Raw genomic sequence first — 24,406 nt, 5'->3', positions numbered from 1 at the left:
TTATAAACATGACATAACACCTGTCATGAACATGAATAAGCCTTCATGAATATTTATAACTGTTGTCATAAAACATCATTCAGTAAATTATGACACTTTTAATACAAAGTTGACATTATTCAAAATGTCTTTGTTATGACAACTTGACATTAACCAAGAAATAATCACTGAAATAAATTTGTTATAAAAGTATTACTGATTGCACTTTAAAAATGTGGTAACTTTATGTTATTAAAGGTAAAGTTTAAACAGTAATGATTTCTTGGCTAATGTCAAGTTGTCATAACAAAGACATTTTGAATAATGTCAACTTTGCATTAAAAGTGTCATAATTTACCGAATGACGCTTTATGACAAGTCATAAATATTCATGAAGGCTTATTCATGTTCATGACATGTGTTATGTCATGTTTATGAAAGTGTCATGACAGTCTGATTCACCCCCATTCAAATATAAACTAATGATGTAAAAAATATATCTGGCGTATGTAATAGAATTTGTGATTTTAGGTAAAACACGGTGAGAAGTGGGGAGTGTGAGGCATGAAACGAGTTGAAATGTAACAGGGAAGCGAAATGACACGTTTACAAGATGACACTCCAGCTTTAATTTCCTGGAACACAAAAACATACACAGATTGCACCATTTCCACTATTGTGACTGTAGCAAAAATTGCATCCAAAGCTCATTGTGGTATTATTGCATTCAGCATAATAAGACATTGAAGTGCACATTGCTGTGAAAACTTGTTTTCCTCTTCACAGATTTCTTCCCTTTTTGCTTGTTTTCACACTTAAATGTTTTTAACATCTGGCAGAGATAAAAGAAGAAGAAAACATTCAATTTTCAGTATGGAGATTTCATTTATTAAAAGAGAACTATGCAAACAACCTGGCTCTATCTGAAAAAAAAAAAAAAAAACATTGTCCAAAACTAATAATTGGCTATTCCAACCTTGGTGGCAGCAACTACCATTAGGTGATCTGGAAGTCTTTCCATTCTTTGTAGAACGTTTTTTTTTTTTTTTTTAATTCGTAAAGTATCTCAATCAGATCGCACTTTGACTAAGCCCTTCAAAACATTAATTCTTTTTTTTTTTTTTTTTTAAATCTGGGCAGATTTGCTGGTGGGCTGTGGATAACTGCACTTGGATTTGTGGTGTGGATCCACCATTTTATGCAAGTCTTCTCAGCCTGAAGTGGCAAAGTAATCCCAGACTTTCATATTACCACCTTTATGCTTATATTAATGTTTGTATTTTTTTTTTTAATTAAATGCTGTTAGTTTTACATTAGATTTAATGGAAGACAACTTTTCTCACATTATTTTGGGAGTTATACTCCAAAAAAAGTCTTAGAAATTGGGTTTTTTGGGGTGGTGGGCTTTTGTGTTATTGTAGGTCAGAAGTGGCTTTTAACTTGAAAATGTCATTTGGGTGGAATTTTTGCCAAGTCTCGTTCTTATTGTTAAATAATAAACAATGAGCTTAACTAAAGCAGGGGAGTTGTGCAATGCAGCATTGTCTGGACATCGGGCTGATGCAATGCCTTGGACATTCTTGGTTCTTTTGTGGCCTCTTGATTAGCTCTTGATGTGCTTTTAGAGTAATTGGCTGGACGGTCTTTGGAAGTTTCACCAACTTTCCATGGGACTGAACTACAAAATGTGGTCAGAGGACCAACTACTTTCTCTTTTTACCCAAAGGACCAATGATTAAAATAATAGTTTGTTTGGACAGCTATTTCTTTTCTCACAGAAAATAAAATAATTTGAAAACTGCTTTTTATATTCACTCAGGCCATCTTTGTCTGATATAAAATTGGTTAACAATATAAGGGGATTAAATGTGACCCCCCCCCAAAAAAAAGAAAAACAAAATAATTCTTAGAAGGGACACATAGTTTTTCACAGCATTGTATTTATGGCATTAAAGTGTACAGATTTTTCATGGTTGGGTAACAAAAAATTTATTTGTATTAAATAATTCTACAAAACATAACACAATAAAATAATAATAATAATATTAATAGAAAAAAAAAAACAATGTAAAAAAGCATTCTTCAAGCAAACAGTCCAAAAGTTCTAAAAATTGAAAATACAACAAAGTTAGGCTGATTTTTTTATTTTATTTTTAAAAATAAAGTATAAATAAACATTCATAACATAGTCTAATGTTGCTGAAATGAGAATTACACCAAACTTTCTGGGAAGGTTTCTGGATTTTTACTTGACATCATCTGCCAGACGTGCCACTTTTCTGTCTGTAGGTTTGAGCAATCAGAGCCCGTTTTCCTCTCTGTTGGACCTGCAGTCTGAAGGGCGGGCGGGTTCTGCTGGGGGAGCAGCGACGTCTGGGCGTCGGGCTGATGGTTGAAAACAGAGACTGGGCAAGGAGCAACTGAAGTTTCCCAAACAGATCCAGCACACAGACAAGGAGACGAAACCTCTGTTCTGTCCATAAATAATGGACATGTAGGGCGTCCTGTCCTTTGTACTGAGCTGTCTGGGGTAACAGCCCCTGATTGGCTGCTCAGTGACTGATGTAACAATGATTCTGGCTGCCTCTGCTCTCTGTGGCCAGGAGAACCACTGCTGCTGCAAGTCACTGGGAGGTGTGGCCTGTTCTCCAAAACGCCCAATGGTGTTTGTGTCGCTCTGACGGGCAGCTTGTTGTTGCCTTGGTGACTGCTCAGTCCCTCCGACGATCCATACGAGTCACATTCTGAGGCATCTCCAAGGGAGCCTGTTGGGAAACGTTTAACATTTTGCATTTATTCCACATCCCAAGGCCGTCTGGAGCAAGCATTAAAGAAATGATAAAACCAAGATAATTTTGTTACCAGTAATGTGATGGCTAATAAAATCCTTCCCAAAAAGCTCATGCCAGGTGTCCCAGAAACAATCAGCCGAGGCATCTGAGAGAAGCAGGAAAATAAAGATTATACTGTCTGCTTTAATGCATGGTTATATGAGCAGGAAATATGACAGAACTAAAGTCATGATTGTTTTAGGCTGGCTTCTTGCATGCTTTTGGCGCACGTGCATCGTTCCAGTTCTGTGATAAATTATTTTTAGCTCCAGTAACAGCTGGAAAGTTTGTAATGTTTATATTATAGCAAAGGGGGGGCAGGGGGATAATCCCACTGGATTGAACCTGGAGAATCTCTAAAGAAGCTATATATACATACCCCTTGAACTTTTTCACTTTTTGTAAAGTCACATTCTGTCTGTTTTTTGGGGATTTTATGTAACAGAGCAACAAATAGCATTACATAGATGTCAAAGGAAAATGATACACGGTTATCAAAATAATTGACAAATAAAAATCTTAAAAGTATTGCATGTATGTATTCCAACACACACCATGCAGAATCAAAATTTAATTGATCTCCTGGAGTTACAACTGAGAATCTTCTTTGTTTAATGTCTCAGCTTTGCACATGCACAGACCATTAAACTCATCAACTTTTACCAGTTTTCTTGTCCCTAATGAAGAAAAAAGTAGGTTTACAATTGCCTCATTTGTCTAAATGATTGACTGAACAACATTCAATGAGAATTTTAAAGCTATCAATATTGTTTTTTTTTTTACCTAACCCTGCTTCAAACTTCTCCACAACTTTATCTCTCCACTTTGCATTGGTCTACCACTTAACACCCCCCCCCCCCAAAAAAAATACATTATTATTGGGATCTACTGTGACAAATTTACAAAAAGAGTTTATGTGAAGTGATGCCTCGCTGTCCTCAGTCAGTAAATGAACCCACTTGACAGCTATTTCTCCTCTTGTCTTAATTTTTCTTGGACATTCAAAGTTTTCCTAAATTTCAGAGAATCATAAATTATCCCAAGCTTTTAAAATTAGTTTTCTTTATGTTTCTGAATGTAATCTTATTCATCCCACAGGTTTCTGTTCTCCTGGTTGTCAGAAAGACAATTCAATGGGTCAGTTCCAAACATCTCTGTTGCATTGTCTCTTGGGTGTCAGGGTGTGGGTGAGTCAAACTACTTCTAAAGTACAACCATGTCATAAAATACATTTTGTTCACCTTTGTCAGCGGAGAGGGTTGGTGAAGCGCTTCCTGATCCATCTTTGGAACGGTCACTTAGTTTGTACTGCCTAGGGCGTATGGGATCTCTGTCTGAGTTCAAACTGCTGTGCTCTGTGTCCTTAAGTAGCAGTCGATCTGACAGCACAGGAGAGTTATTGTCATAAGGAGACACCTCTCCGCTGGACGCTTTGAGGGAGTCACTAGACATGCAACTCTCTGTCAGAGAAAATGAATCTTCTGGTCTCAGAATGCCTGACTCCCTGCAAGGAAAACAGAAGAAAAAAATAAATAAATCACGGGATCTTAATAACGTACAAAAACGATCAGTGGTCTAGCAGACAAATCACGTAAAGAGGGGAACTACTGGAAACGTACGAGCACTGAGAGGCCCTTCTTCGCAGCAGGTATTCGACAACATCAGAATCCGTTTCAAGCAAGCTAATCAGCACCTCATTCTGAAGATCTGCAGGAACCTGGGTAAAGCAAAAGTCCAGTTTGTTTCACCGTCTTATAAATAATCGATATCAAATACATATTTTGCAGCAGTAAATAAAGTCGTATTATGAATAGCAAAGATTTATTTCATAGTACACATTTTTGTCTTTTAATTTTTATATAGCAGTACAGGTTGTTTTATTATATAAAAGAGAGAGTTCTGTGAGTTCTTTTCAAAGAGCATGACTTAATTCCTGTAAAAAGCAAAAACGTAAGAGGATGAAGCAGATACTGGAATGCTTCCAGTAGGCTTCTCGTTTCTCGAAATTGAGCGTAGATAAAAGCTCATTTTACAAGGTTCTGGACTAAAAACAAACTTACTTTAGTGATGTAGCTTTGTTTTGCAAGCATCTATAAAACCTTCTCTTGGTTTATTAAGTCGATGTTTACATTTCCTTTACGTGGCTTCACTCTGTTAAGCCCAACAATGGCTCATAAAACAAGACATATTTGTGACTCGGTTTGTCTTGAACTCCACCTTATCTTTGGCTGCTTTAAATGCCCCTGTGCTCCACTTACCATAAACAGCATATCATAAGCATCGATCATCCTTTGGACAACACTGATGATGGCTGAACTCTCCTCTGCATGGGCAAAACTCTGGACAGAAAACTCTTTGTCTGAGCTCTTTTGCTTGTGTAACAAGTTGGGACCAAGGATTGTGGCTAAATTGCGTGAAGTCATCTTGTTTCCTGGGATCTAAACGAAAAAGGATGATAGAACTTATTTATTTATTTTTTTTTTTTACAAATAAATCTACTAAAAAATGAAATAAAAAACTTATTAGGTCAATTATTCTGTTCAAAGTCTATTTCTGTGGACATTACAGTCATTTAGTTTCATTGTTGGTCTCAGTAATACTTTTGTCTCTTCAGCTTGTCCTGTCATCTTATTCACACAGTAGTCTCGTCTTTTTGAACCCTGTTTGCAAAAAAGCTTAAATCAGCCGTATTGCAATGTTCAAAGAGCTTGAAATAAGAAGCAGCTGAAAGTCCGTAAATTACTGTGCCCTTTTTTGGGAAAGACTGGAAATGTGAACACCTGGCTCCCTTCAAACAAGATAAAAAATGTTGTACACAGTCCCCAGGATCTTCAGCCATAATTTCACGGCGAAGGCAATTATGACAATTTGCAAAATTTCTCTGCACATATTGGAGGTTTCTGCAGCTCCACTGTTACTTTCCATCTTATTGTGAAGAACGTAGCACCATCTGTGTTTCCATCAACTGTTCACCAGTATCTAAGGATGCAAGTGATGAGGCTTTCAGTATGGATGGCCCATTTCTTTATCCACATATTGTGACTTCAATCAGAATGAGTCATGCATAAAAAAATTCCAACATGTCTCTTTTTCTGATCATCAGGCTGACGGTCTGAAACTTGAAGTTCTTTTCAGAGTTCTGCTTTTCCCTTCTTCACATAGTCCTCTGTTCTTTTAGTGGCTAAAGGCAATGTCAAGTCTTCACTTCAACAGCAGGAAAATACATTTCACATTTAAGACGCAGCTTGAAGAACCCACAACTCCCCTAAATCTGTCAGTAATTTCCCTCTACGTGCAATTCGGAGGAGTGTGCGCTTCTTCATGGAGAGTTCAGTGCATACCAATCTCTTATCAGCAAGGGGTGTAAGCATGTTTTTTTTTATTTTTGAAATATTTTCATCTGCTTGCTGAAGTCGTAGATAACACTCCTAGCAAAAGCCTTACAATAGATAAGTGTGCTTAGAGGGCTGCCAGTGGCATGATATCCTGGGTTTCACAGTCCTGCTTGAATTCGTCTGACAGGGGTATGCAAACCATGAATTATGGACAAGCCGCCCCTGTTGCTATCAGGCAGGCTGTTGCTCAATGCAGCACCAAGTATGCAAAAATGCTGTCACAACAATCTCACCAGGATGGTTTTGTGCTTGTTCAAACAGGCAGAGAAGGCTTTGACTCATCAAGAATAGCATGGAGTACGCTGCTGTCTTGATGACCCCCCAGCAGACCTCTCCAAATAGAACCTGAAACCATCCATGTTCTGGCAGCTTCTTTGTTGAAGTTTTCATTATCTGTCGTAAAAGTGAGCCACAAGCTGGCCAACATTAATAATGGATATATTTATTTTAAAAATACATTCCCCCAAAATTTACTAGAATAATGTAATTTCATATCAATGAGGAAAAACAAAAAAGCAAAAAAGTAAGGGTGTGGAATATAATGAGAGAAATAAATTCTTTGAGCCATTAGCTCAGCGAGTTTAGTCCGACACAAATTAAAATGTAGCCCTGTATTATTCTCAGTCCAACACATTACCCATCTCAAGGTAATTACTTAAAAATTATACAAAATCTAATCAGTGCACAGAGGCAAAATGAAAATAAATAGATGCTAAGTGTTCCTAATATGCCTCCTCCTAATCTCACACATGCTCACAGGTACTGGGCTTTATAACAGGAGAAAAAACAAATTAGGCCATAATAGAGGGATGTTCACAGAAGCCTGGTGTCTGTGTGCTCATGGTGCTTCATGGAGAGAGTGTTCATGAATCATTTGATAAAGATAATTATAATCGATTAACATGCATAACGGCGCTGCTGTTTTGGCACAGTAATCTCTTCAAATTAGAGGCTGCAGATGCAAGGCACATCTGTCCAACTGCCCTCTGCTGGCTGCTGGCATTCATCGCATTAAATCTGTGGAACAGTCTGTTTACGAGGACGCAAATTACCCTCTGATGGCTAATCATGCTGGGGAGGGGGCCGGGAGGGGGGTCCTATGCATTTGGCTTTTGCTTTTGTGTCTAAGCAATAAAACTAATTTGTAATTAACATGAAAGTGATGATTAATGTAAAAACAATCTGGGAAATTATATGTAAACTTCCCATGAGTTATAAAAAGCAAATTCTGCTATCAACTCATCCAAAAAAGGAGATTTTTTTTTTTTTACCTTTCGTCTTTCTGTGTCCAGGCTGTCTTCAGCATGTGAGGACACAGTGGACAATAAGCTGAGGATGCGCTGCAGCGTGTCGCTATTAGAGGGAGGAAGCAGAAATATGAGGAGCTGGATGGCACTCTGTTGTTTGGAATAATCCAGCACTGCAGAAACACAAGTGCATCAACTTTAGTCAGTTAAAAACATAATCAAAAAGTTCAGGCAAACATTTACATCAAAATGGTGTATAAAGCCGGTGAAAAACTTGCCGACACCAACCATTGGCATGGATGTTATATAGATTGTGGCCCGTAGACACATTTCATTCACAGTTCTTCTTCCAAGAAGAAATGACCAAACAACTTTGATGATTTTTAAAAATAAATAGTCAGTGGGCGACTGAATCAATTGTGGATTTTAAATTCACAATGGTTAAAAATTAAACAGCACAAATACATACATAACGTGTACATGTTTATATAGATATTAACAAGTAATTGACTTGATATTTAAGAAATGTTATCATTAAAAATGTTAAAGTTTCTTTATTTTTGCTGGTTTTCTGGCACAGATACAACTTTTAAAAGAAGTTTAAGAATAGCTGACAAAGTTTCGACAGGGTTGACAGTGGGTACAGTTTCCAAGGATTCAAATCATTGCCTTATGAACTGTTGTTAGAAAAGTTTTATTTAAGTAATTCCTTGACTATATAGATCTGGCAGTAAATGTATTTTACTCTGTCATTTTACAATGATGTTTGCAATAAACTAATTCGAACTGAACTTCTACTTCGAAAAAACAAACAACATTTATATTGCTTCTGTAAGTATCCCACATTTACACAGCATCCATGCCCATGGCGAGTAAATGCAAACGTTTCATCGAGGCTGCATGTGTCTGTGTGCTCCTCACGCATAGTGTGGATGAAAGCTGTGTACAGTTCTCTTGTCAGCAGCGGGTCAGGCAGGTCTCTGAGGAACTTCTTCAACAAAGCAGCGACGTCGTGGACGCAGTGCTCATCGCTAAGGTGCACTTCCCAGCCTTGATCAAACTCCTCACGGAGCTAGATGAAACATCATCACAATCAGTGCTGCAAAGAATTTTTTTATTTTTTTTAAAAAAACATAGAGGAAGTTGATCAAAGTGCAGAAGGTTACCTGTCGTACTCTCTTTTTGGAACTCCCGACGCGGAAAATTCCTACTGTCTGCAAGCCTGAACAAAGACACGAATGCTTCACAAGTGGCAACAACCACATACACGCTCATGAAATGATTGATGCTTCTGAAGTTTGTACCATTTTTTTCCAAGTGTTGGCAGCAGAGATCAACTATCCTCGGCACCTGTCTGTAAATAGGGTTCAGGCTGAGCTTTTTGTCACGGGGTTTCTTCCTGTTCCCGGCTGCCTCATCTGGCACAGACAGCTGAAGGGCCTCCAACAGCCGAGCCTGGTTATCATCGAGGTCAGTGATGCAATCCACAGACACTCCTCCCTGTCAGTCATAAGAGTGACAACCATGTAGTCAATGGAACACAAACCAGCTCAGCGTTGCTGCAGGAAAACGTGTGCGCTGACTTCGTTTAAAGGCCGCAACATCTGCATGCAGAGCGGAGATCTGAAAAGGTCACAAATTCCCACCGAAATCTGCAGAGCGGCTGTAATCAGACAGATCCCCTGTTGTTCTACATGAGTGAATCAGGTTTATTGACAGAAAGGCTTACCCTCCTGGATGTCCATGAGGCTATGTCTGGCGTGCTGGGGAGTGGAGAATCGTTATGGCTCTCTGGGGTGGAGCTCAGAGAGGAGTTGCTGCTGGAGAGCTCCTTGTTAGGCCGTTTGAAGCCAGAGGACAGGTGAAGGAAGGATAGCATCAGTTCGGTAGTGTTACTCTGCTCCTCCCGCTGGTGTTCGTGCCGGAGCTTGTGCACGCGGTCGTTGGTTATGACGTGCGACAGCGGTATGCCAAACGCCTGCGGCAAAGTCTCTGTGTGAGTAGGGGGAGAGAGCAAGACGCAGTGATTAAAGCTGAAGTTGGCACACATAGTTTCACATAGTTTCAGTCATGTCTAGTTCACAATGTCTCATAAAAGCATTCGTATCTCTTCAACTTGTTCATATTTTTAATGTTGCAACTGTGAATTTAAAAGCACTTTATGACAACCGCGTGGGATAGACCAACACAGAATAAGGTAGAAGTGGGGAAAAGAAAGATGGATTTCTAAATTTTTACATTTTCTCTCAGTTAAGAACTACATTTTGCTGCACTTAGAGGTTCTAGTACTTTTGGGTATGGGTCAACCAGCTTTGCACAGACTGAAAGGGAAAGGTGTGTGAAAGATTTTCGAGTTTTCCCAGTGATGTTTTAGTAGGGATTGTGATCTGGACTTTGATTGGTCCATTCTATTATGGTTCCAGTCCAGCTGCATGTTTAATGTTGTTCTCCTTTGCAGCCTTTAATCGGTTTCATTCCATAATAGGCCTATGTTTATCTCCATCTGCCGTTCCAGTGACCTTTTAATGCGCTTCCCTCTAACCCTAGAGAGAAAGAATCCACACATAATGATGCTGCCATCACCAAATTTCTGCTTGGGAATAGTGTGTTAAGGACTAGATTCAGCCTTAGTTTTCAACATTTTCTTCAATTTTGCATTTTTGTTGGTATAGGTTAAAGGTGGGTGAATAAAAATGCAAGACATATATATTGGAATCCATATAAAAATGTACGTTTCCTTTACTACTATGCCCTACTTTATGTGGGTCTATCGCAATAAAATACACTGTGATTGTAACGTGACAAAATGTGTAGAGATTTAAGAGTTGCGTACATTTTTTAAAGCACTCTATCCTTTGTATAATTTTCAGGGAAACATATTTAAATTTGAGCAGAATCTTAAATAAATTCTACTAAAAATAAAGAGGAACTGGCAACAGCAGAGCACGCACTTAATATTCAGTGAGTGCATACTTTCCCAAGTGCCTTTGTAAACAAAAGACTGAGGAGAAAAAGAGGAAAGAGGGGGCTGGGAATGCCGGAGGATAAGCTGCAACGAATGAGCCTCCACTTAAGATTGTTTTAGTTATTTCCCTTGACTGCCTCTTTCTGACGGAGAACATCACTTTCCTGCCACATTGTTGCGGCGGGCGGGGCAGCGCGCTGGTTGAAGATCACAGCTTCCTCTGTACTGGAAGATTCTGATCACTCACAGCTCCGAGCGAATAAACAGCTGAGAGTGTGTTTGGTGGAGTGAGTGTACACAGCTTCAGCCAAAAAGGATAAGAGCTGCTTTTAAAATGTCAGAGCCTGACAAGGCCCAAGAAACTAATAAGAAGCTCCCACGGATCTAAAATACAACTGTGTTTATCTCCGCAGGCTTGAAAATGACTTCGGTTTGGGATTTACAGCTATACCATTCTGCTGTAATGCTTGTGTGAAATCTTCTCACAGGATAAATTTGAGAAGCACCACTATTCGTCATGAGCGGCATTACCTTTGTCTCTGCTCTTTTCCTTAGATAACGAATCCAACTTCTTCCTAAGAGACTTCTTGTGCTTGTGGCCATCTGTAAAAGTAAATACAAAAATCCGGTTTATTTAGCTCCTGTTCAGGCTTGTTTCACTACTGATCCCCAATGTCATTTTTGCACTATACTAGGGTGAATAAAATCACTATTTTAATGCAAGTGATTCAATAAGATTTTTTTTTTTTAATAGGCAGTGTTGAAGCTGATTCGATGCAAACTAGAAAACTTAATTGCCTCTCACCAGGTGAAGGAGAGAAAGAATATATTGAATAAAAAGAAACATATTGAATCTCAGACATCAGAGCGGTGACGAGGACAGCTTGGAAGCAGCATTAGGTATATTTTTAAAGTTTATGTGGCATAAATTCAAACTGTGTGGCAACATGAAATTAGACCAGTTTGATTGATTTGTGTTCATACCTGAACAGTAGATCTATACATGGCAAACTAACTGACATAAACACATACTCCTCATATCTATTTGCATTCCAGATATATCAGCAAATAATAAAGTAATCCTTTATTGCAATAGCATAGTCAATGGAAAATATGATTCCAGTTCTACAAAAAAATATTTGCCTTTCTTCTGCAGCTACTGCAGTAAAAGATACATTTATGTCCAGCTTTTCCCACAGATATTTACCAGGATTTCCAATAGCTGGATATGTGCATGTTCATATATGTCAACAAACAAAAAGAGGTTTGCAGAAGTGAATATTTGTGTGAAGTGTGTGAGGAAGATAAGTACATTTTGGAATGGTGATATGGCAGCCGAGGTCGTGACACCGAATCAGTCGCCTGAAGGCAACGTCCTGAAGGCGGACCCTCTCCAGTTCTGAGAGGCTCTGCAGTGGGACTGGCTTTAGGGAAATGCTGGGTCCCAAAGATGTATTCCAGGTGATGTCACCCTGAAGAGAAATGCAGATATCATTCATTCAATAAAGCAGACAAAGTTTTGTTGTTGAATCAAACATAATTCTTATGTTTTTGCTTGCCTGTCACACTTGAAGCTGCAAAATGTAAAGTTTATAAAAAAATAAAATAAAATTACATATTTGTGAAACTGTCACTATGTTGTGACAGCAAGGTTTCCCCCAGAAAACTTGCTAAACCCGGTGGTTGGGCGCTAGGGCAATCGTTCATCCATCGGCCCGTCATGTTTTTGAGTTAAAAAATGTTTAAGGTTGACAGATAATTTGAAAATATCACTTGATAATTATGTGTTATAAAAGATTGTAAGATTAATACCTGAACACCAACTATAAAGACTTAAAAAATGCAAACATTTTAAAAAGACTTAAAAGAAAAACATGCTTATATATAAGCGGGGGGTGACACTTATACTTTATACACTTATACCACTTATACACTTATACCTACAAAATTGTGAAAAGAATAAATCAAGCTCCTCCCAGTGCTAACTAAAAGCAACCAATCAGAGCCAGGAGGCGGTCATTAGTGCTATCAACCATGGCCATGTGTGTTCTGTTCACTCCTTTCCCTCTTCCCCTCTTGCACTCTGCTTCCTTAAAGCTTCTCTCCATCAACAGAGCCTGGCGGGAATACTAAAGTTAGTTAGCATGGCCACTATTCACAGCAGATAAACAGTTTTTCTGTAACCATCAGTTGCTTCTCCAACACTAGTACATTTAACAGCACGTTCACAAGGTTAATTGACAGCGCTAAGACGCTCCTCCTGGCTCTGATTGGTTGATTCTGCCTGGGGGCCGGGTAATTCTTCAGGCAACAATAGCAACACTGGGAGGAGGTGGAGGAGATCAATATTTTCACAGATTATCTGTCTCATTATACTATCACAACAGGTTTTAGCAATTATGTAAAAAAAACATTAAGCTGTGCTTTTAATGTTTCAGATCATTAAACATTAATCATTAATTTCAGACAGAGATAAGCTGATATAACCTGATAACTTGTTGTGCCACCCTTGCAACAATTATCATCAACTCCTTGTGATAAATGGAACATTCCTGTAGTGTGTGCATATGTACGTATATGCATCCCATCATGATCTTAAAATATATCCAAGCAGCAAAGCAGCCCTACAACATCGTACTCCCACCAAAAGTATGATGTTCTTTTTCTCAGTTACATTTATCCCACATATGACAAGATACACAACTGCTCAAAAGGTTCTCTTCTGTCTCATCAGTCTGGGGAATAGTTTCCAAAAGTCTTGCAGATGTTTTCTTTGGCAAATATAAGACTGGCCTTTCTCCTCAGTTTGGTCAGCTGGAGTTTTCTCTTAGAACTTTACCAAGAATGCCATTTTTACTGTTTTTGTTTCTTACTGTTCAGTCTTGAACCCTATACTAACCGAGACATGTGAGGCCTGCAGTGAGTTAGACATCATTCTGGGTTCTTTTGTGACCTCTGGGGTCAGATGTTTGTGCACCTTTGAAGTATTTTTGGTCTTAGGTCATCCTTGTTTCACGTTTTCTCCATTTGTGGATGATAGCTGTCACTGTGGTTCACTTACTGTAATTAGGTGTGGCTGGTTAAAATGAACAAAAATATATAAATAATAATGTAACATGTAGGAAACTATACAGTTTGCTTTTAGCCTTCACACAGATTGTCTTCGTCAGGTATAAAAAAAATAAGGTTTGATCACCTGAAACATGTCTATGTGTCAAAAAGCAAAGACAAAAGAAAACTGTAAGGAGGCAAAGACTTGTTTTCGCAGCACTATATATCAGACTCAAGAGGCCCTTGGTATGCAGAAGCTGATAGCTGTTTCACTCAGTCTGATAAATGCAAACTGCACCATAGCTGTAAAAACAGTAAAGCTGTTTACTTAATATTTGTCAACAGTTTAAAAAATTTTGCAAGAAACAAAATTATTTACGGTGAATTCATTAATACAACACTTAATGTTCCACTTTAATTCTAATCCTTAACATATCTGCCTCAGACGCAGATATTTCAGTGCACACTCCGAAAAGTCAGTAATAATCCTTTATTTTAATGAATCAAAAAGCATTTTAAAGCAATTGTGAAGATTTAGCACAGTAGTGGTAAAGGGGGCATATAATCAGATTTTACATTCTCAAGCTTTAAGCATCTTCATGCTGAAGATTAAAGTGCTTTGATCCACATCTATTGAGGCAATCATTTGAGCCATGTTCCAAAGAGGCTTAGTAACTCATTATAAGGATAAGGCTTATGGTGAAGTAGCTCACTTCCATTTAAACGAGCATTAGGACTGAGCTACCATAGCCGAATTTTTTATTATTTTTTTACTCTTACACGCAAAGTGTGAGAAGAGGAATATAAATGTGGCAGGGATGTATCTGGCTCCAGGTTCCTATTTCTGCATCGCAACAACCAAAACACTGTCAAAGAAATATCTTCAACGACGAGAACAACAAGGAGTTCTGTAACCACTGCTGAGCCCACACAGAGTCTTGAAGTCAACATCATTATGTCAGTTTGAAACTACATGAAGAGACAGATGCAATGGAGTCAGTCAAAATTTCACAAAGGGGTTGAGACCAGGTTTCCAGGATGTGAGAACAACAAGCTTCAAAACATGGTAGAAGAGTGGAAATGTCTACCTATTGGAGCCCCAGTTAGCACGTTAACAAAGCATTGAAAAGCATCAAGTGCAGAAAGAATTAGACGCAACTGTGGAAAAATTCAATGAGTTCAGCGTTTTGTTTTGCATTTTTCAACAAATTTTGCAATATGGTTCTATACTTGTCTCAAGTTTTATTAAACAGTGCACTCTCAATAACCCAAATGTATTAATAACTTTGCTTTCATTTAAAAAGTGAAACTGAAATGCTATATACGTATATATTATGAGAAGAAAGCTCTGCTTTGTAATTATGATGATTTCACACACCAAATAGAAATGTTGGGTTTGATAAAACACAGTGGACTGACACCAGCAGATAATCTGAGTTCCTGATTCGACACTTACTGTGGAAACTTTATATTGGATCTCAAGTGCCTCTCCACTCTTCACATATTCTGGGACTTTGATTTTTAAATGAAATAGAAAAATAAGTCTTTGGACCACTGAGCAAAAACCAGAATAATGGTAAAAACTGTGAGCTTTGCTGAAGTAATTAAAGACACAAGTTCAAATCCATGCTGAGAGTCCATGCTCCTCCGCAGCACTGATTAGCTAAGCAATGTAACGTGATCCTCTGGAGCAAGGGATGGCAAAGCGTGGCGCGTCATCACGACTTTACACAAGTTTGTCTTTACCTCCGCGGCAGAGGCTCCGCCGAACCCCTGGGGTTTGATCGAGCCCAGGTTAAGAACCACTGCCATAGAGATTGTGAATGCAGGATGGTACAGGGACATTACAGACCAAGGAATGCCATACTGCTCATCTTCTACATTGTAAAAAAAGATAGTACCAAAAACCTCTGAACAGGAAATATGTTAACAATATGTTTTGTTCCAAAGCATTTTGTTAAAATAATTAATCTTTTTAGATTTACATAAATTATTCAGTAAAGTATTTAGACAATTTTAAGCGCTCATTTGATATCCTCTTAACGGTTTTGTCTAAAATCCCCTAAGTCAGTTATCCAACACAAGAAATCATGTAGTAGATTTCAGAGGCATTAATTTCTGTCTTTACATTCTTTCAGAAGTAAAAAAACCTTTTTCAGTTTTTCTCAAGATGTCTCTTACTTTCCAGCTTTGAACTGTTGCCAGCAAAGTACATTTTACAATGCTTGTCTGCATGGCTTGTCTTTTCTGTTTTTGTTGGTAACATTGACAGAATGTTTAACGAGTACCTACAGACTGTTGTATAGCTTTTTTTATGGTTTTCTGTGTTGCAAAGAATGACCAACTAATAATACTCATCTTTTTGGACCAAATTGAACACCTATGTGATGTACCAGCAGAACAAAGAGATGTGGCAATGTTTTATAGGTCAGAGGTAACGCGACATGCATTGAGCAAATCGTGCCAGCCAATTCTGACAAACATAAATTCCTCTTGTATGACTCTGGCTTAGGTGAAACTTTCTCTGTGTCTGATGCAAATGCGAGCTGCCTTCCCACAGTTTCTGTTGACGTCTTCAGATAAAAAGCCTGTTTGGTTTTGTGAGTAATTTCCAAGTATTGTGCTGAACATTTTAATGCAACACCTTTGTACCCTCTGCATAATCACAGGTGTTAGTGGGTCAAGCCGAGACATGCCACCACGCTACAGTTTTGCTCCAATACCTTCCAGTTATGAAAGCAATGTGAATATGTAATTTTCCTCTAGTCATGCAGGCATTTTTTTAAGCAACCAACTGTAAAGCAAATGCAAACATTTGGGTCCAATTCTTACAGGACAGTTCGCCTCCTCATTTTACTGTATTTTACTTGGGAAACACATATGTTATACTTTTGAAATGGCTTTACTTGTTTCCTCCATACAACATAAAAATGTCTGAATAAACCAAAAATTAAGAAGTAGCCAAACTTAAAACAGATCCAAAGAAATAACCACTCATAATTGAGTCACTTACTTTGAGTGTTTAAATATCCCTGCCAATTAGGTAAATAATCCGGTCAAAAAGGCATAAAACAGTGAGTCATACCAGCCCCCAGTCTGAATCAGTGAAAATCCACTGCTTGGTTACAGGTGCATGTGGATGTGGCTAATTTTAATTCAAAGCCTTGCTGAAAAGCAGCAGGGCTTCCTAGAAAACAATGGGAGGAAATCTGCAAAGTAATTCATACAATATGCCTGGAAAGATTACGCTGATCTAGTAAACTTGAGCGAGATCCATGGAGGTGAGGAATACTCCACAGCTCGGGATGTCAAGAGTTAATTCTGCAGCACAAGATAAAAAAGGATTAATTTGCAGACGTAATAGTTCTTCGTAAATGTATCTGTAGCCCTTGAGTTTTTTTTCTTTTTTTTTTTACATGTATTATATTACAACCTCAAACCTTGATGTACTATATTCACGTTTTATATAACAGACCAAGATGAAGAAGTGCGTTGTTTTCTTCTTTTTATTTTAATAAAAAAAAGTTTGTAATATCTGATACCAAATGTATTGCAACTAATTGCTTTTCAAACAGTGGAGTCTCCTAGACCAATGCACAGAGGACAGCCAAACTGAAAACCTACTTCAAAAAATAACAGTCTGCACAAGAAGAGCATTATTCAGAGAATAAGCTAAATTGATATGAGAAGACAAAAAACTGAACATTTTGTCCTTCATACAAAATACTATTTGTGGCAGAAACCTAACGCATCACCCTGAATGAAACATGGTAGTGATAGCATTATACTGTGGGCATGTTTAGGGTCCGTGTAAGATTGCTGATGGGAAGATGAATGAAACAAGGGCCATAGTGTAAAAAGTAATTAGTCAATCATTAACTGACTTATACAGACAAAAAAATGCCATTTGCTAAAATAACAAACATACTCAGAGCAGTAATTAAGCCAACATTGATAGTGCCTTTTGCTATCCAATTATTACTCAGTTAATCCAGAAAATAGTCAAAAGATTAACCCCACACAGAAGAACTGAGCCAAGCAGAAAGGGCTGAGCTTTTCACATGTTGAATTTAGAAGTATTTTTAGATGCAGATGCATCTATGCATCAGAACATCAAGCGCACACAAAAGGTGTGCTAAGATGTTGCATTTTAGGCAACATCTTAGCACACCTTACTACTCATAAGAGTAATCAATTAGACTAGGATAAAGTCTTCCAAGTCACAATCTAGACCTAAATCTAACTCAAAAGGCCTGAGAATTGCTGTTCACACACTCTCCAACCAATCTGACAAAAGTTGAGCTGTCTTGCAAAGAAAAAAAAAGAAAATGCAAACAGTTCAGAACAAATGGAAGACACATGTAAACGCAATTTGCTGAATTTTGTTTAAAAATATGTTGAAAACCATACGTAATTTTCCTTCACTTTACAGTCACGCACTACTGAAAACTGTGGTTGGAACAAAATACATGGAGAAAAATACGACTGAGGCATGCATATCATCTGTATCAAACCCTGTCGTTTTTCTATTTGGAAATGTTTTGCCCAATCTTCTATTAGTCAGATCGTGGCGTTGTAAAAGTACAACAATGTGAGCACAAACTACTGCAAATGAAAGCATCTATCACACACGAAAGAATATGATTTCTCTAAAAGAAAAACATCTATTATAAATTAAGCAACATATTTCAAGTATATTTAAGAATATTTTTACTACGTGGTAACAATGCATTTGCGTCATTGTGTTTTGTTTGCCTTTATTTATAATTCCGGTGACTTCGGGGCACATTTGAAATGTTCATAAGTCACAGTTAACTCAAACAGCTAGAAAAAAAAACCTCGACCCAGCAGTTACTCACAAGACAAAGGATGATGCTTCGTTCTCCCATCACGAAAAACCTACTTTCCAAAGACAAAACGCCACCCGAACTCCGTTGAAACCTGAACTTTCCCACAATTTAACCTGCGCCACCTGACTTCGCTCCAACTCTTCACGACAATGAGCCTAAATCAGAATCACGGTGACACTTGGCCACCAGGGGTCACTACGAGCACGTGGAGAGAAAAGACCCACACATCCAACATCGATCAAAGAGAGAAGCGCATGAAACAGGGTGGGGCTGCCTGGAAGCGTCGGTCTCTTCCTTAATTTACAGCAGACAGATTAAAGTGTGTCCTGGCAGATTAGCGTCGAAAGAAAGACCTCAAATTAATCCACTTTAAAGCTCTTGGCACAGTTCGACAACGGCAAACAATTGTCAAGACTACATTACCCATAACCCTCAGCTATTACCATAAAACATATAGTAAATGTTCTACGATGGTTGTGATCTCTGAACCAGATATTAATCAACTTCTAGTGGTCAGTCAAAAAAAAAAAAAGAAAGGAAACATAAACATTATTTCCAATATCAAAGATGAATTCTACTGGAATCCTTTTTTCAAAGTGAACCTTACATGTATAAAAACAATAATAATAATAAATGAATTTAATTTGGTGTATTAAAGATCAAAGTATGCATAACAGTTTTAGCCAAACTGATTTGATTTGTGAGCAAACATCTGCTCACAAATCAAATCACTTACTTTTTGCTTATTTAAAACAAAAAATAAAAAAATAAGTGTTTTTTTTTTTTTTACTTGTCTGTACTCAAGTTTCTTAAGCATATTTGTTTTGCTATTACTTCATCACTATTTTCTGCTTTATTCAGATCACAATTCTTGATAGTTAGGTTAATTTCAACAGATGTTCATGAACCACTATGTATTTTGTGACACTTTTTATATATAAATATGACAGACTCTATTTTTGGTTGAGTGTTTAGGGTATTTTTTATTATTATTCTTCCTTTTTCTTCTCTGATGTGTATCTTGCTTCCACATACAGCTAAAAACATGTCTGGAAATGTAAAGCTGAAAAGATGCCCATATAAAAACGTACGTGTACAATAGATTTCTAAATATGGTTGGGAAAGTAGGTTAGGATTGATTGAAGGGGCCAAAGATGTGTCAGCTACAAAAAGTCCAAAGGATTTTTCTGCGCTAAATAAACATATCCATTAAAATATGTGCCTTTGAAAGCTCAATCTTTGGAAGAGCAGTGTTTGGAAGGTATTATAAAAACATTTTTAAAAGCACACCATGGCTTTTTTTTCAAGGTGATCTGAAACACTTCTACAGAAACATCTTTTTTTTATTATTTAGTTAGTGTTGTATACAAAGAATTGACCTGCGGAGGTTAAAGGGGAGTATGATCCCCAGAGACAGAAACAACACGGCCCTTCAATTTATTGCATTGTAAATCCATACTCCTCCCCCAGCCTAATGGACACAAAAACAGATGAAAATGTCATCTAAATTATGACCCAGTAAAAATGCTTCTTTGGCCAACAACATGACCTGATGAGTTTTATGAGCTGCATCCTCCTATCTTTAGATTAAGCCTCCTATTAACCTCCTGACCTCTGTTCCAGCGACCGTTAAACGTATTCTCATTTTTAATATCATTATATCCTTACAAAGGCATTATGAACGGCTCAATCTAAAGGTCATAAAGCTTTCTGGGTGCTTCCATCAGAGGCTCCTTTGGGGGTTCGGGGGAAAATGAATGGCAAAATTTAATTTAAAGAAGCATTAAACTGGTTATTTGGAGCATCCTAAAAAATATTTTTCTAAAGCTCTCATAAACTCTATGCTCTTCCGACAAAGTTCCACAGAGACAATATTAAAGAGAATGCAATGAATGCAAAGTAAAAAAAAAAAAAAAGAAAAGAAACAATAAACGAAGAAAATACTTTCAGATTTCTGACAAAGCCATATCCAAAGGCTCACCTAGCAACAAATTGTCTCAAATGAAGTGCAGTAAACCATGCTGGGCACGCTGTGGATCAGAGAAAAGATTAGTGTCACATTTAACTACAGACCTGGAGGAGAGCCGTCATGCCAGTTGTCATAATATTAAAGGGAGAGTAGAACACTTAGAGGTCAGTGACATCGTACACAGAGCTGGGAATAAGTGCACAGGATATCAGCACATGTCACATACAAGTTGCTACTGCCAAATTCCTATGTAAAACCTCTTTGCTCTATGCTGCTGTTGTGTATTTTTGATAAAGTTTTAAGTGCTCATTGTTCTCATGTTGTTACACCGTTGAATGTGACATGCTGGGGTGACCCAGAAGACAAACAACCCATGTCTTGCACTTTGATAAGCCATTGTAACCATATGTCCCTCTTGTAAAGCTCCCATTTTAATGTGCTTTTTCATAAAGTATGTGAGTATCTTGCTGTTTACGGCACGTAAAAACCCTTCTGACAAAACAGATCATATCTGCAGTGTGACCACACACAGGTTGCAATGTAAGGTTGACACCAACTGCTCCGAAACAATGACCGGGACCTTCACCGTTACAACTGCAAACGACCTGCGATGTTTTAAACTTATTTCCATTTTCCACGCAAATGCCAGATCGTAAGGTGCCATAGTCGCTGCAGCCCAGCAAGTCTACCCCCATGCCATGCAAATGCAAAGTCTCTAGTGGGAAGAAATATGTGCCTGAGGGATTGTAGCCAAGGATCAGGTCATGCTGCTGCACTGTGAGAAATAAGAGTCGAAGCTTTCTTCATGTAAACCAGATGTCTCTGCTTTCCATCTCGGCCCAGGCTGCAGAGATCCAAAGTGAGCGCACCAGTAAAAAAAGAAAAGAGAAAAGAAAAAAAGAAAGGAGTGATATTCAACTTCATGGGAGGAAACCTTCTCAAGTTTACAAACTGTGTTGCTACGTTATCCACAATTAAACATTTATAATTAGCCAGCATCATACGTGCAAAAGCATATGCAAAAGCTGCAACGGTTGTTTTTGAATACATTTACACCAGATGGAACCTGAACGAGCCAAATGAAGTCACTCTTGACATGGAAGTCTTACAGCATTGGGGCCGTTACTGGGTGGAGGTGCAGTAGTTTCATGTGAAAAAGGGGAACAAAACAACCAAAAAAAACAGAAAACCTTGACGTTGTTGTTGCAGTGGTCTCTTGGATACCATTGTCCCTGAGAGGAGAACTTGACTATATGCACACCCACAAAAATGTGACTTTGATTACTGAATTGAAGAAAGATTTTTGCATACAAAGGCACTGGCTTGTAAGCTGATTGTAAGCTGACAGCGTGGTCATGTGAGTCTTCAGGCAGGAGCTCAGTCCCTCTGTTTTCAGTTGTGACTGTAAAACACAGTGCAGCTGCACCGTTTTAAACAACAAGATGGTGCAGCTTGTTTTTTTGTAATTAAATAATAATTCATATTTAATTATTAAATATTGGTGATTAATAAAATAGCGTATTTAACCACAATGTAAGGTGGCGTGAACGTCCCAACAACAAAAACTTGTCCTAAAGACTTTAACCTCATGCACACTCCCAAATATCTGTTTCACTTTTTTTTTCTTCCCCTGCTTCATTCAGGTTCTGTGAAAAAGGAAAAAGTTCTGGCTGTGGAGTTAGTGTTGATAACTCCAGAGGACAGATTCTTGGCATTCATTACAAGGCTATTACGGTGTCAGGTCAATGATATATTTCCAATATGATAAACAAACAGTGTTGCCATGGGGAAAATTTAAGCACAACAGTGCAGATTGCCTCCAATATTTAGTACTTTGTTTTATTTAGTAATGTGATAGCTTCCAGTGCACTTTCTGCAAAGCAGCTGCTGCACATTGAGTTGCAATGTTGCTGTCCTCCACACAAGTTTAGAGTTGCTCTGTCTTGTTTGATGTGAGGTCTGTAAGAGGTTATGCAAGAAGACAAGCAGGGGAATGCACAAATGCACCTAGTTTTTTTTTAAATATATTTCCATTATGTTTTCGACCTGCTATAATTATGTCTACAGCCACAAAGTAAATAACATTTATTCAGACTTCATGCACCTGAACAACACAATTTATAGCAAAATTATTGAGCGGAAGGAAAAGAAAACACACTTTCAGTTTTTTGGGGATTTTTTCTCCTAACAAATAAAAAAACCTGTAAACTTTGATTTACAATAGTATTCAGGCTGTCAAGTCAATAACTTACTAAGCTGCTTTCTTTTTTGCAAATACAGCTACTAGACTTGTGCATGTCTGTAAACTGAAAATGATTCCCGCTCTTTGCCAAAGTAACTCAGGGTAGGTGAGATTGGATGGATTGCCTCTCTGAACATCAACTTTCATGTTTTGCCACATTCTCAGTTAGATTCAGGTCTGGACTTTGACCGGAGTATTTTAACACCTGAATATTAGATTTGATCCAAAACTTCCCATTATAGCTCTGGCAACACCCAATTTGATGTCTTTTAAAATGTCTACCACATCTTCTTCAACTGTGACCCTGTGTTTGACTTCCCATCAACTCAGATTCCATTCCCTGCCCCTGCTGACTCTTACAGCATCATACTGCCACCACCATGTTTCATGTAGGAATAGGTATGCTGAAGTGCTTTCAGCATACCTATATATACCTATATATATAGCTAGCTGAAATATATATACATATAGCTAGCTAGATATATTGCAATGTAAAGGTTTTGTCCCAAGGCACTGTGAATCCTAAAAAAAAAATCTGTTTGCTTTGCAAGTTCTAACATCAACACTTGTCTCAACTTTGCACATTCCTCCAGAGGACCACCTTTAAAATGTCTCCATTCAGTCTTCTTAAATGTGCAACAGTTTACTCATCTCAACAGTGAACATAATTTAGTGTAAATTGGATGAAAAGGGATGACGTTCATCACTTGTAGTGACGCAACAAGCTGTAAAACATGTTGGTCCACACGTAAGCAGACCTGTCCAGTTAGCCAGAGACCTGGTGGTGTTGCAACAGCAAAAAACTGTGATTGATTAGTTTAGGGAGGTTTTTCTATTCAAGTCCCATCCAGCATTTTTTGTTTTAAATAAAACCAAGATCATATGGAATAAAATGAATTAAATCAAGTAGAGTTAATGCTTCTGCATTATGTTTTTTTTTTGTGTGTTTTTTTTTATGATATTCCATTCACTTTCGCAATGCTGCGACTAATACAGAGACAACAGCAATGTAACCAACTCTTACACCTTGTGTAACTTAAATTTTGCTAATGAATTTGGGGAGTAAAATTTGCTTTGGAAAGTTTGGTCTCTTCAAAGTTCCTGCTTTATAAGTTTCTGCTCGAAGATTTCCAGCAGGAATAACTGACGCCCACCAGAGCCACCACTCTCTGCAGCATGATCGAAAACAAAACGTAGCAACGATACATCTGCCTTCAAAGCAAATCAATTAAAGGTCACTCACCCTAAACGAACTCTCCTCAACCTCGGTACCACAGTGCCGCATCAAAGTCGAATCCAAACTCCTGGTCTGCCTCAGTTTCTTATTGGAAATTCTTTTGGGGCTTAGCGAGCATGAGAACACGCTGCTCAAAAGTCCTTGTGCGGCCATATCGCATAGTCAGCCGCTCATGTAATATTGGATATAGATCCGCAAACTCATAATCGGAACTCTGCGAGATGAACCGTTTCCCGTCCAGCGCTCGCAGCGCCTCTGCCAGTATTATGAAATGCGCGCCCGTATTCTCAGATCACCTCTTCCGCCTCCCAACGCTGTGACTCAGTGCTTCATGCGTCCAACATCTCAATGATGCTTCTAAGAAGTATGTTGATTTCCCCACACGAGCATGACAAACAATACTGAGTGGAATTAGGGGGGGGCATGACTTTGTTTATATTGGCTCTGAGTGACTCAGCCAAACCAATTTGAATTCATCTCGCAATAAAAAATAAATAAATAAAATAAAATAGATGGTAGTTTCGTAGCGTAAATTTGATGTTCAAAACGGACTTATTTGTAGTTTATAAAACTTAGAAGTCTGCAAATATTTTAAGGCGTTTCGAAACTAATTTATTTATTTTCTTTTTCAGAACATCTT

The 24,406-nt window shown here is 38.1% G+C and overlaps 1 protein-coding gene across 2 annotated transcripts; it reads right to left on the bottom strand.

Moving 5' to 3' along the window:
• Window positions 1-579: 579 nt before the first annotated feature.
• Window positions 580-24,110, bottom strand: LOC103459153 (rho GTPase-activating protein 6). Of its 2 annotated transcripts, none has more exons than XM_008400483.3 (13): window positions 23,773-24,110; window positions 11,730-11,889; window positions 10,949-11,020; window positions 9,182-9,444; window positions 8,757-8,952; window positions 8,619-8,674; window positions 8,374-8,524; window positions 7,477-7,625; window positions 5,069-5,248; window positions 4,430-4,527; window positions 4,052-4,314; window positions 2,842-2,916; window positions 580-2,744 (listed from the first exon to the last, which is right to left on the bottom strand). In XM_008400483.3, exons 1-13 carry the CDS (start codon window positions 23,917-23,919, stop codon window positions 2,191-2,193), a joined length of 2,364 nt encoding a protein of 787 aa, XP_008398705.1. In that variant the 5' UTR covers window positions 23,920-24,110; the 3' UTR covers window positions 580-2,190. The 2 variants fall into 2 exon arrangements, with proteins under 2 accessions (XP_008398705.1, XP_008398712.1); XM_008400490.3 differs by lacking the exon at window positions 23,773-24,110 and adding an exon at window positions 18,328-18,839.
• Window positions 24,111-24,406: the final 296 nt, after the last annotated feature.

This window comes from Poecilia reticulata, chromosome 2 (assembly GCF_904066995.2).
Source record: "Poecilia reticulata chromosome 2, P_reticulata-male-v2, whole genome shotgun sequence".
In the NCBI taxonomy this organism is placed as follows: domain Eukaryota; kingdom Metazoa; phylum Chordata; class Actinopteri; order Cyprinodontiformes; family Poeciliidae; genus Poecilia; species Poecilia reticulata.
Note: the sequence above shows the minus strand (reverse complement) of the source record. Positions and strands in the feature narration are given on the sequence as shown.

Coding starts and splice junctions, on each gene's coding strand:
- LOC103459153 (XM_008400483.3), bottom strand. CDS start 23,919: ATGGCCGCACAAGGACTTTTGAGCAGCGTGTTCTCATGCTCGCTAAGC. Junction 5,249..7,476: donor TGGACACAGAAAGACGAAAG/GTAAAAAAAAAA, acceptor TTTTTCGTTTAG/ATCCCAGGAAACAAGATGAC. Junction 2,917..4,051: donor AACCCTCTCCGCTGACAAAG/GTGAACAAAATG, acceptor TGCTTCTCTCAG/ATGCCTCGGCTGATTGTTTC.